Source organism: Hermetia illucens, chromosome 3 (genome assembly GCF_905115235.1).
Source record: "Hermetia illucens chromosome 3, iHerIll2.2.curated.20191125, whole genome shotgun sequence".
In the NCBI taxonomy this organism is placed as follows: domain Eukaryota; kingdom Metazoa; phylum Arthropoda; class Insecta; order Diptera; family Stratiomyidae; genus Hermetia; species Hermetia illucens.
Genome location: NC_051851.1, coordinates 29,025,137 through 29,038,975, shown reverse-complemented (window position 1 = coordinate 29,038,975; position 13,839 = coordinate 29,025,137). Strand labels below are relative to the sequence as shown.

Genomic DNA, 13,839 nt, shown 5'->3' with positions numbered 1-13,839 from the left:
TGGAGGACCTCAAACTGATTGCTGTTTATAGGGTGGTAGCTGCTATTTTTCGGGAACGCTACGGGTTTATTCTGAAGATCTGAATCGGCTAGATTCTGCTCCTCTCGCATTTCTCATGGCGGCCATCGTCATGGGAGTTTGTGGCATCAAAACGGCGCACCACACCGCTAATTGGGTGCCTCAGAAGCACCACTGATACCTACCTCCATCCATCTAAAGTATCATATCACTGTTTTTTCGCCCTTTGGTTTTTGGCATTTTTCCATCGACTTCGATGTTTAAACCAATCTTGTGAAGTGAATTCTCGTTTGCTCGATTACATACCGGACACCTTTCACAATTTTCGCACGATCGGTTTAACCCCATATAGATAGCGGTTCCTACTATAAAATGTAGGAAGATGAAACCAAAGTAGAAAAGTTGATACCCATTTTTACTGCAATCGCGTTCTATGTTACTGTTTTTGGCACTAGAGCATCGGATTTCTTATAAAGCGTACATATCAATCCACCTTTTTCGAATTGCTCTGCTGCGAAATCCTCGGTCTTATGTCCTGAAGCCGTCCATTTTAAAAGCGTCAAGAACCCTTGCACATTTCTGGGCAGGACCGGGGCCGAAATTAGTATAAGGCAGTAGCTCCAATTATACTTTATTTATTTACGATTTCAGCATTTTATGTGTGTGTGTTTTACTGAACGTAGTACAAAGTACGTTGCCTCACTCCCTCCTCCTTTATCTGGGGACCAGCATGTTATATGAATAACATGTGGAGTGTAAGGTCTTCTATATCGATGGCTGAAATAAATCACCCAAGTGCTGGAGCAGGAGTCTACGGTTCGGATAAAAACGAGGTATGAGTTCACGCCCCTACAGAGGAAACTGAAGAGTCAGAGAACGATACCTTCTACGAGGCAGTTAAGCGAACCCTCGAAGCCTGTCGCACATATGATATCAAAATCATACTTGGAGATTTCAACAGTCCAGTAGAGACCAAGCCCGTATTCAAACGATACATCAGCTTACATAGCTTACATAGGGATATCAATGATAACGGGAGTCCGGGTAGCTTAGTGGTTAGAGCATAAGGCTGTCGTACGGAAGGTCGCGGTTCAAATCTCACTGGTGACAATGGGATTTGTATCGTGATTTGACGTCGGATACCAGTCGACTCAGCTGTAAATGAGTACCTGAGTCAAATCAGGGTAATAATCTCGGGCGAGCACAATGCTGACCACATTGCCTCGTACAGTGAACTATTGTAGTGTACCGTTACGGTCTTGAATGAAGTGCTCTAACACACTTCAAGGCCCTGATCCCATATGGATTGTTGCGCCAAAGATTATTATTAATGATAATGGGCTACGATTTATACAGTTAGCAGTATCGCACGAAATGGTTGTTGGAAATACCTCGTTTGCGCAGAAAGCGCAAACATACATGGGTCTCCAGATGGGACAACTTTGAATCAAATTGACCACGTGCATATTGATCACATGCTGATTGAATGCCGCCACCTCTCACCCTTGATGAATGTCAGAATATATAGGGGGGCCAATATAGACTCGGATCACTATCACGTTGATATGGTGCTCTGAGCTCCAATAACAACACCACCCAGAATCCCCTCTGGCAATCAGGTGTGAGTTAAAACTGAAGCCATCCACAACGCAGCCATCCGTAACACCTATAAGAGGGAAATGGATGTCGCAATAACCACAGTTAACAAACGTCCTGGAGATAAAGCATCAACAGATGATCTTCACAACCACCTGAAGAGCGTTATCATTGATACGGCCACAAACATACTTGGCCCCAGCCGCAAAAGGAGTCGAAACGGCTGGTTTGACGATGAATGTAAGCTAGCAACTGAACGAAAGAATGCTGCATACCGAGTAATGGAGCATTATCAAAGAACGCGGACACGCGCAGAGACTTATCACTCCGGCGAGAGGAGAAGCGACTTCACAGATGAAAAAAAGCCTGAGAGAACCAACAGATCTGTGAACTCGAATAACACAGGGAACAACCGCACCAGGCAAGTTTTACCAACAAGTCAGCAGGATGAACCCATAAACACCTGGAACAAAGAGGGAAATATTATTTTCGACAGAATGGGCATATTGGAGCGATGGATTGAGTATTTTGATGAGCTCCTCAACAAGCAAAATATTGGCGAGTTAGAGAGGTCCCGCCAACTGAAGACGACGAAGTAGTCCGTGCAACTCATAGGCTTAAAAATCATAAATCGTCAGAAACCCTTGGAATTACAGCCGAATTGGTTAAATATGGAGGCGATCAACTACACCAAGCGGTTTATCAACTGATGCCTGACGAATTCTCTCATGGCCGTGTACAGTTTTGAGCTTTTCCTTTTGGGCAATTTGCAACAATCTTCCACACTGAGGTGTATGCGATCCTAAAAGCAGCAACCAGGATGATGATGTAGCTGTGTAAAGGTAAATCTTAGGTGCCTTAGCAAAACAGGGTTCAATTTCTGCCTTTACGGGACCGGACTCAATAATTGGAGTGACATTGGCTAATTCCTGCTAGATATACCTAGAAACAAACATACTGCCAAGTTCAACCTGCCAAAAAGCAAGAAGACTTACAGCAATATTGTTGGCAGTCTTACTAGACATAATTCACTAGCTGGGCATATGTGCAGAATAGGAATTCTACAAAATGTTACGTGTCTATCCTGTAATGAGAAAGTGCAATCGACGGAACATTTTCTATGCGAGCGACCTTCTATGGACACATCAAACATCAGATTTTCAGTGCTGATTTCAGAAACTATGACTATTCGCCAGCTCACCCACAAACAAGAGTGTACAACTTGGTTGCCACCCCGAGGCTGCGTCCACAAAGATCAAAATGTTATGTTCTTATATCCGTTGCTGCAACTTGAAGCAGTGATCGCATCTTGCTTACATACTTGCAACTTAGCTGCAATTTGCAACTTTAGAAATATGCCTTTCAAAGACCTTCAAAACTTTAAACTCAATTTTCCCAAAATGGTTCGTGACTTTAGCGGTCTCCTAACAATATCAATAAATATAACTTGCCTAAAATTTCAAGGATTTATTCTCCTGTCAAAAACGTTAGGTAAGGCAGTGAAGTCTCGGCACAAAACCAGTAATTAGTAAACCTCGGAGGTTGCTTAACTCTACTCCCCCTAGGTAGGATGAGTGCTGTCATCATCTGTGGGGCGTTCTTTGTACTCGAAAGAAACTTTCAAGCAAGCCCGTAAAATCGAGAAGGGCTATATGTTCTATTTGTGATGCTAGTCTGAAAACTGATAGTAATTTACATAAGGCAACAGACTTTCATATTACTCCAAGTGATAATTACGCTGATATTGCCATTTTTCGTATGATCTCATTGTTCATGTTTAGTTTTCTGTGCTCCAAAGGTCGGTGTGATTTGTTATCAACATTTGAAAGTCACGTACAACCCCCAATGGAAAAATACATTTAATTGCAAAATATTCGCGGGACTGAATCGCCTTCCAAAATTCGATGTTTCTGGGTCAAATAAACACTTCAACTTTTAAATAAATAGATTTTATTACTAAAAGTGTATCAAATGTTTGTTATAAATTTCATTTATATCACAATATAAAAAAATTCGTTGATAATAAATTCAAATACAAGCTTACTATCAACAATTCAAGTATTTGCATTTCAACAAAAATTATAAGAAGATGCAAAATATTATGTACAACTGCTATCAAGCGTGGCATCAAATAATAACAAGAACATTTTAATATATCTGTGCAAACAATTTGTATAAAGTAATATTTTGTCTCATGCTTTGCATGAATAAATTTATTGTTCTCAAGTTCTGCTTCATCAGATTTCTTCTGCCTCTAATTCAATTTACTTGAAAAATTTCACTGCTTTAAACGTAAAACAGAAACGAGCATTTACTTAATTGTAAAACTGCATTTGATCCTGGTATCGCCGTTGCAGGTCATCGTAGGATAATGCACAGCTGGAAATTGGTTCACATACATTTCCGTTTTGTTCGCGCTTTCGTTTAGCACGTTCAAATGCTCCAATAATGCTTGACCTGAAATGATTTTGGAAAGAAAGAAATAAATGAGATATCAAAGCTGACATTGTGGTAGAAGTGAAGGTCTCTTTTGTAAGAGTAACTTTTTAGGGAGATCGAGAGCCTATTGGAAACGAAATCATTGACCTTGATCTTCCTCTTTCAAAACGTTATGTGGTATGTGATCAATTATATTATAAATGCTTTCAACTTTCAATAAAAAGATAATTTCCGATTGTAGAAGATACAACTTGATGCATACCTAAACAGTTTCTGATGCAGAACATAAGCGCTCACATGACCAGCGTCTAAATACCTAATCTCAGCTCCGGGCCAGATATCCTCCAAGCTTGTGCATCCATCGCGGGGAACGTAGGCATCATCTTTGGCACAAACGGCTGTTATTAATGAGGTATCATATGGCACCGAGAAATTTTTCAAATGCGTACATTCATCCATCATGCCACGCATAAATTGTAAAGCTTCACGTTCCCACCACTTTGTCTTTGTGATGTCAATTTTTTCTGCTTGCCGAGTCGCGACAGCAGAAGTTGTCGCTGGCAAAATTGAGTTCATTAATTTCGTTAATGTTGACTCTTCCTCGGTTTTGGATTCCTGAACGGATGGCAATTTCGTTGCAGTAGAACCAGGTGAAATTGTATCACTTGTGGCGTTGACTAGAGTCTCTGTGCTGATTTTCGTTGGATTTTTCAAGAATTCGTTATGGTGTCTTTCCATTCGGAGTTTATCTTGCACAGCCTTAATTTTCTCGTTCAGCTCATTCACTTCACAGTTTGTAAGCTCGTATCGATCGGTGGACCATAACTTATTGTGAAGTGACTCTGATAATTGTAATGAATTTTCCTTATCTAAGTGAATTATGTTTGGATTTGTACTACTCCTTTTTGATACATCTACAGGGGATGTGGATCTAGAGATTTTCGCTTCTTTAAGATCGTGTTGTAGATCCTTTATTGTGCTAGGGTAATTCTTCACGAAATGCTGACCAGCCATAAATGCTTCATCTATCACTGTGACCATTTTTGCCAATCGTTCGCGATATTGACCATCGGAAAAATACTGTGTTTCAAGCATATCCCAGTTTATAGATTGGCTCATAACACCCTAAAAAAAATCGATTTTGGTTTTGTTACAATGAAAATTTCTCAATCGTGGATGAATATTACTTACCGTTGTGAATACAGCCGAAGCCGTTGACCACGACAGACAAGGAACTAATACTAAGGGTTTTGGCCAGTTTGTAGCTGCCAGTGAAGCCATCTGAAAGATGAATGTGGTCAGAAATTTGACCCTAAAGGGCAATCTTGATGCACTCAGATTATCTACCTTATATTGGGGAAAAAGCAATGTCGTATTTTGTCAATAGATGGCGACACTTAAACATATCTTGTGTTGTACTTATCGCATCGGGTCATACTATACGGAAGACGACAATCTGGGCTACATGTGTCTCTTTGACAGTTTTATGATCGTACGTTTCAATCTCAAGTTAAAGCGCGTCAAAGATGGAGTCCACCAAGGAAGAAATTCGTCATATTTTACATTTTTACTACCTGAGAGGTAAAAATGCAACGAAGGCGGCCAAAAAAATTTGTGAAGTTTATGGGTCCGATACTGTAACGATTCGCACAGCACAGCGTTGATTCGATTGATTTCGTTCTGGTGTAGTGGATGTCGAAGATACACCCCGTACTGGTAGGCCAATCGTCGTAAAAACCGATAAAATCATCGAAATCATCCAAGTAGACCGGCATGTGAGCATTCGCTCGATTGGCCAGGAATTGGGTAAGGACCATAAAACCGTTTGGAACCATTTGCAGAAGATTGCAAAAAAGCTGGATGTTTGGGTGCCACGTGAGTTGACCCAAAAAAATCTCTTGGACCGAATCAACGCCTGCGATGCATTGCTGAAACGGAACGAATTCGACCCATTTTTGAAGTGGATGGTGACTACTGGGAGCAACTCGACCGTTTCAAGCAGGCGATTGACCAGAAGCGGCCAGGATTGGTCAATAGGAATGGTCTTCTGTTCCACCAGGACAACGCTCTGCCTCACACATCTTCGATGACCCGCCAGAACCTACCGGAGCTCGGATGGGATGTTCTATCGCACCCACAGTATAGTCCGGACCTGGCACCAAGTGATTACCATCTCTTCCGGTCCATGCAAAACGCTCTTGGTGCTACTAAGTTCGCCTCAAAAGAGGCTTGCGAAAACTGGCTGTCTGAGTTTTTTACAAATAAGGAGGGGGATAATGGAGTTGCCTTCTAAATGGCAATAAGTTTGTGAACAAAACGGCGCATATTTGACTTAAATCAGATAATTCTAAGTATGTTAAAAAAAGCGTTAAAATTCGATCACAAATACGACATTACTTTTCCTTCAACCCAATATATCACTTCACATCTCTAGATTAGAATTAACTCTCCAAAAAATCTACTTACATGTCCACCCATCGACAACCCAGTGATTCCTAAAGGACCAAAACCATTTCGCTCACACCAATGTAGCAATACTAATGACTCCAGGACTAGACAACCTCCCATTACGAAAATATCAGAGACATTGTGCAAATTCGACCTCCTATTAATGAAAAATTTAAACTTGTAACGATTTGCACTCTTTAGAATAAACCCAAATACTTACACTTGATCCTCAGGTTTTCGTACACCGTAGAATGGATTCTCCAAGATAATTGCACCCAATCCAGCTTCTCGCAATAGTGGTTTCGCAATAAAATTTCTTCTTCTCCAATAATACTACAACATCAACGATACTTTGCTTTCGATCTTTACGAACAGATCAAAAACCATTGATTACTTACATGATCGCCGGTACCGGCTAAATGCAGACAGATTGGCTTGTGATTCGGGTCACGCCATTTATTTGGCAGCATCACTTGAAAATGAGCTTCTTGTGCAGCTTTCGGTACCAGTCCGGGTAAATGTAGTTCTAGTGGTGTCATGAATTTTCCTTCTAGTATTGTGCATTCTGAGGTTTTTTCTTCTTTCGTTATTTCGACGGGATAATCTTCTGGGACCAGTTTGTAGCATGCTTCACGGTTTGAGACGATTTTACGGAATTCGAATAGTCTGGAATATTAACAAAATTGCAATTAAATATATTCTGAAGGAAGAACAACTACTTCGAACATTCTTATTACATTGATAGTGATCAAATTTAATTACATAATCCTGAACCTAATATAAACTTTTACTATGCAACCGCAGTTTCTATTGAAATAGCAGCAGAAACACAATAACTACCTAGAAAGTATCTGAACACAACAAACATGCTGCTAATAGATCATTCTACTTTATTATGTAATAGAACTACAGGGAACAATCGCATGTTCATAAATCAGGGGACTTGTTTGTTCCAATAGAGTGAATCACTTCCATTTGCGATCAGGTGTGAGCGTATCATAAACGCACAAGCGAGACCTTATCTTGTGAATAACAAGGTTATATATAACTGCATTGACAGAATGAGAACGGAGAGAAATTCCTGTTTTATTGTTCGGGGAGTTAATGCTACTTCGTCATTAACAAAAAGAATAAACACAACCTAGTCCCTAAAATAATGCAAGGGAAAATACAAGGAATGGAACTCCCTCCTATCAAAAATCCAAGGAATGATGAAAACAGGAAAGCATTTAGCGAAATAATTATCAAGTAAGAGTTAAATAGACCCCATGCTGATAACCTGATGTAGTACTTTTAATCAATTGCAATCTCCCTTGAACTATTCTACATACAGTTCCTTAACAACATAAAAATTCTGTTGATACGATGGAGACCTACGTAATCAATATAATCACGCAGCGGAGCACTTGGCGATAACGAAATTTTCTTATCGACTTTTCCCACCAGAACATAAGTTATTTATCGCCCTAGAATTCCCGTCGAAGTGAAGAGCACTAACCACCTATTCGGAATCAACTATAATCGAGGCTTTTTCATGTACGCTAATGATTTTCTGTTTGAACTTAAATTAGATCTCTTCTCGAAATGACCAACGAAAGAATCTTGCCCAAGTAACAATTTCGTGTGTGTCACTCTGGTACAGATTAGAACGGTCCTAATTTCTATTTACCAAATAATATGGCTCTCCTGCAAATTTGCGGGTATAATGCGATCTTCTTAGTTGGCAAATACAAGGATATCATTTAAAATTAATTCAAACTAAACATGATTAAGGGGGACAATATGCACAATAGTTGTTCTAGTATAAACATCTATTAAGGCCAGCATATGGGGGCTTTTATTTCATTTAACTTTTGGAATCTACCGCCAGAAAACCCAAATTGTTTGAGGTGGAAGAGTTTTTTCTCATAGTTGCATTACTCAAAGAATTGTCTATCGTTTTCCACTACTTCTTGTTATCTTTTCGTCCAAAAACGGAAACCTTTTCGATGAATGAATCTATCTCTTGGTTTGTTCGTAGTTGTCGAAAAGCCATGCGCCATAGATCTGAGCAAATAAATTTTCGCCGCAAGGGGGCTAGCATTGTTATGGATCAAAATCCCCTTGTCATGTCGATCGATGACGGCCAGGAAGACGGAGCAGCAACCCTGTCGGGTAGACTAAAACCAAGTGGCCGAGGAGAATCTTCAGGTGGTGGCACCAAAAAACGCTGCAACCACTATGACTTGCTGGTCGTGATGCAATGAGCGAATACTCCAAGGCTTATATAGGTGATCCGTCTCAAGCCTGCACGGAGGCTCATCTGAAGTGGGTTTGGTCACAAAATTTTACAAGTTTGGGTGCTAAGCCTTAAACAAGGGGTTCGTGGACCAAAAAAAGAGGGTGTAAATTGCTGCCCATTTGGTCCGGTCCGGCATTAAGTTGATGCGGACTTAAGATCCCACAATTCTCAAAAAAATACTTTCAGCTCTGGCCAAGCTCTGGTCAATAAGGCGGATTTGCGCTCAATATAATTCGTAGTCATCTTGTGTTCTGCGAATTATATAAAGGAGCACTTAACATCTGCGAGCCGCTTCGGTCACGCTGCTCCTAGGGCAAAGGTGAGGCAGCGTCTGACGATTTGCCTCTGCCCTGGTAAGAAACCATAAAGCCGTCATCGCCTGTATTCATTCTTATCAGAGGAATACTGGTAGCATGGGAACCAGGATAGCCCTGTGAATTTACATTTCTCAGGAGAATTCCGAATTTCCCGTTTATGATGAACTTTTATTTTTAATGGGGGTTGCGGTTACGCCCAAGCCGACCTTCAGTAGAGATTTAAGTAGGTCTTGCATCCACCAATATGAAAGCTGAGCCATACCCTCAGTATATACCAGTACCGTTGTGCTTGCCTCAGCGGCACTCTGATTCTAGTCACAAAGTTAATCCGTGTCTTAAGAAGGCCATGGAATGAAGTTTATACGATGGATACGATGGGCTGCACATCATTTGAACTCGAAAACTAGACAATTTTTGTTTAAACCTATTGAATTATTGCTAAGATTTTAGAAAATGAGCGAAGAAATCAAAAGCTTTTTTTTCTGAATTAAAAATTTTAATTTTGACAATAGCTCCTTTACTGAATATTCGACGAGTAGTTATGTGCTACCTCATTCTCTTCGAATGTCGAAACATTTAATGTTTCATCTTGGAGTCAAGTGTCTCTCTTTCGTCACCTCGATTGATGTTTGACCCTCATAAGTTGGCAGTCTCGATTGTAATTGCAATATAGACGATTTGGCTTGGCTTGTAACTTATCTTGAAGCCCTCTAACAAGGGCGGAGACCAAGTCGCTCACATCGATACTATTACTCGATTCAAACTTTTCTTTTTCTTCTACGCCGCTACGGTCCGATGTTAGCCATACGCCCCCGAAGTCGTCGTCGCCATTCTTCTTTGATCAGCGGCCGCGTCTCCCGATTCCGGAAACCAAACGGCGCGTAAATTGCGTTATTCACAGAGTCCTTGCACTGTTTTGGGGTTTGATTTGGGTGTTCCTCCGTCGTGCGTACTTTCTACATGGCATTTTCACTGGAGCTTTCCAATATAGATAGATTCAGATTCAAAATATAATAGTTATAACTCACTGTTTTATCTCATTAAATCTCATTTACGATCCGCGGTCCATCCTTACTTGGCCTAAGATTCTCCTGGAACCTCGACGTTCGAAAGCATTGATTCTTTCATGTCCGCCTGTTTCATGTCCACATCTCACTGCCTTAAGACAGGGCAGGTGGAATCAATGTTTTATATATTCGGAACTTTGTTTTCCTAAATACATTTTTATTTTTCAAGATTGGTAGAAGTAAAATGTTTTGTTCGCAAGCATAATCCGCCGGTTGATTTCGCCTATTTTGTTGTTGTCTGTTATGAGATTGTGTCTAAATACACAAAACTGTCGACTTGTTCGAAGTTGGTAATTATTTAGTGTCGCGTTTTACCTAATTGGCGCGATGTCACGATTTTGGTCGAGAAGACCGTTTATTTTTGGGCCAAATTACTTCGCTACTTCATATAGTTTCACCAGTGCCTCCTTTGTTCACGCCAGGATATATATATCATTCACATATGCCACTTTTTGGAATGATGTATATAGTAGTTTATCATTCAGATCCACTGACATTCTTATTCTGATCAATCTAACCATTCTGGTGAGTCTAAAGCTTTATTGTTTCTCACCGTTTTTAATGTATCAATAGATCGATACTGTCGTATCCCTGTTGAAAGTCAATAAAAATTTGATGGAAATCAACATTATAATCTCAGCACTTTAGCAAGATCTGTTTTACTAAGAATACCTGGTAGTGGCCAACAACAGCTTTTGGAAAGGGTTCGAGCTTTCTTACAATTATTTTTGACAGTACTTTATAAGATGTCCACAACTATGATAACCCCCTATAGTTATCGCAGCTGAGTTTGCCACCTTTTAGTTTTATTACGCCAAATAGTATTTATGAGCCCATGAAGCTTTGCTGCCCTCCCTATATTCCTTGCTTTTAGTATCCCCGCAGATATTTCATCCACACCCAGCGCTTTGTTATTTCTCACCGTTCAATGCATCCTTGGCTTCGTCGGGTATCGATGGTGAGACATAGTTGTATGGCTTCTTCGGGACTGTTTTGTAGCATTGATTAGCTTCTCTTGGGCCCATCAATTAACAACTCGGTAAACCGGAACCCGGACGCTTCAAGTACGAAAGGTTTTGTGTACTTCTTTTATGAAGTCATTTGAGTGCGTATTTGTCCCATTAGTACGTAGCAAGTAATATATGCATATATTATGTGAGAATATCCACTTTCGTGCGATATCGACATTCAAAGTTTTGGATTTGCAAAGAAGTGACAATTTTGACCCATGATAACTTTGTTAGTAATAGTGCGATTTCCACCAAACTTGATACGATCATGCTCTATGTTATTGCCTACAATGGTCAACGTTTCGTGATCCCAAGATGAACTTAAGGGTAGTTTTGCAGCCCATTACTAAGCATTATAGTAATATTAACAGATATCAACATGGAGGATATTTCGGAGCCTAGGCACCATACATTGGCAGCCTCTTGATTTTTTTCAAATTTTTCGGTTGATTATTTAGACAGACAGACAGAAAGATAGTAAATCGATTTTAATAAGGTGTTGTGTTACACAAAACCTTTAAGAAAAAGACGATTCAACCGTATAGTTTTGATCAACTACAACTTTCCCAAATCGTAATACTAGGAGGCGACACGTCACGGAAACCACTGTTTTTCGTTAAGTATTTCCCCTTTTCTCAATTATAATCCAGTTTCAAAATGTGGTCGTGTAGTTTTATATAATATTTAGCCTATAAATACCGAAATTCTTTAACAAATTCGCTCATGGAGCCTACTCTGAAAATTATGTTTAAATGGCAATAACCTCCCCCTTTATGCACTATAAATCGATAACCTTAGCGTGTTGTTCAAAGGCAACCTGTTATCCAAGTAGAACGATATCTTCGACTGTTACTGGCTCACTACCGTTCACAATAAAAGTTCACTTCAAAAACCACCCAATTACCAAGTTCATTGCTCATAATATGTGCATGCTGCCGGATATTATTGCTTATTCTCCCACAGCTGTTTTGAACAATCCAAGCGATGTTATTTATAACTCATCAAGATAGCGAGCGATTTACGTCCACCCAGAATAGAAAATTTTGTCACGCATGCGAACACCTCCACAGTGATCATACGATCAGTGCAGGATAGGTGTCCACACTTCGTGGCCCAATTTTCAGCAAATATCGTCCGATATCGCGCGATATTCTATCTCACGAATCGAAAAAACATCATCCGATGCCGGCTTTCGCCAAACACTTGCAGTGACGTAACCCAAAGACAAGTCGTTGGCAGATTATGGGGCCCGCGGGGGCCAGCCCAGTTCAGTGGCTTTCACAAGTTTCCTTCTCTTTCTTTTTCTTCTAGAATCAAATGGAAACGTTTTTGGCCGCATATTATTGAGTCGTACACAAGCCCCTATCGCACCATAATAAATTCAAAACAATCTTCTTGTTTGCCGTCCCCACCAATGAATAATTTTGCATAGTCAACAAACGAGTTTTCAAGGACTTTTTTCCATATCGAATGTGCGCATTTTTCGCCAACAAGATGATAACAACAGCAAAACGTAGTTGGATGGCATTCAACGAGTTAATTGCGGCCGCCTGGAGAAATGGTTTGGGGTGCACACATCAAATATGTTGACCCAGAAACGATGCGTTACGAGTCACGTAGTATCTAAAGTCAAGCAAACACTTACCTTCGAAGGTTCTCCGGCTTACCCCAACCTTTCTCGAAAAATCGAGTGATAAGCAGGCGTCTGTAAATCGCATCGAGGCGGCTGGGTGGCATAATTGAAGTTGTTTGACACTAAATTAGCTCCTTCTTGCCCACTCGTCCGGCTTCTTTCGCGAAGATTCTTCTTTTTGCTGATAGACCACGAACTTAAAGGAAGCGCACCAGGCGAAAATGATAAAATAAAATATTTCAGATTTCTGTTCCGGCACTGCGTCCACTTATCGTAACACTTTCACTGATTCTTTCTGTTTACAACCACAAAATAAACAAAGCAGTTCGATATGGAGGGAGCACTGCACTTTTGAAATGTTCACTGCCTTGTAACTGTCCACTATCAATTGAATCCAAACAAGTCTGTTTGAAGATAAAGTTCTTTCACAATTTCTCGCTTCGGATGATTTCCGCACTTGACCACCATCGATCGTCTACTGAGATTCCGTCCTATTTATTTGTCCGGTTTTCTTGGATCGCAAGCGACAAGAAAGCTCGTTTGCCGCCCTGCTCGGATGCACGTCAGCCAGAGGGTTGGTTCTTTCTAACAAATAATTTTGAGTCACAAATGTTTTTTCATTTGTCCGAAATTACGACAAACACCGACACTTGGCGCTCGCCGAAAAGCGCAATTCGCCGATACACTTTTGAATTACGATTCTGATAAGAAAAATGCGAAACGTCACAGGATGACATTTGTTTACCGATTATTTACGAAGAGAGGAGACGGTGCACTCGGCGATTGCGAGATTGTTTACCAAATTCTGATGCCGGCCTTTGTGCGCGAATGAGCTTTCATCGACCGTTTTGTACCGATTCAAAGGTCACGTAACCGCACCGGCAACGTGGAATTGGGGGCGGAAGAAACTGCATTGTTTACAATTTTCACACGTTGCTTGCAATGTGTTTTTTTGCACAAGCGTATAACTGAAATACACATGTCCATGCTATATTCATAGCATGGAATGCGTCGTATTTGATATCAAATA

The 13,839-nt window shown here is 40.5% G+C and overlaps 1 protein-coding gene across 1 annotated transcript; it reads right to left on the bottom strand.

The window, feature by feature from the left end:
* Window positions 1-3,544: 3,544 nt before the first annotated feature.
* On the bottom strand, window positions 3,545-13,463 carry LOC119651285 (protein ABHD18). Its single transcript, XM_038054799.1, has 7 exons — window positions 12,822-13,463; window positions 6,900-7,167; window positions 6,722-6,834; window positions 6,520-6,658; window positions 5,245-5,334; window positions 4,316-5,178; window positions 3,545-4,071 (listed from the first exon to the last, which is right to left on the bottom strand). The coding sequence occupies exons 1-7, from the start codon at window positions 12,911-12,913 to the stop codon at window positions 3,930-3,932; spliced, it is 1,707 nt and encodes a 568-aa protein (XP_037910727.1). The 5' UTR covers window positions 12,914-13,463; the 3' UTR covers window positions 3,545-3,929.
* Window positions 13,464-13,839: the final 376 nt, after the last annotated feature.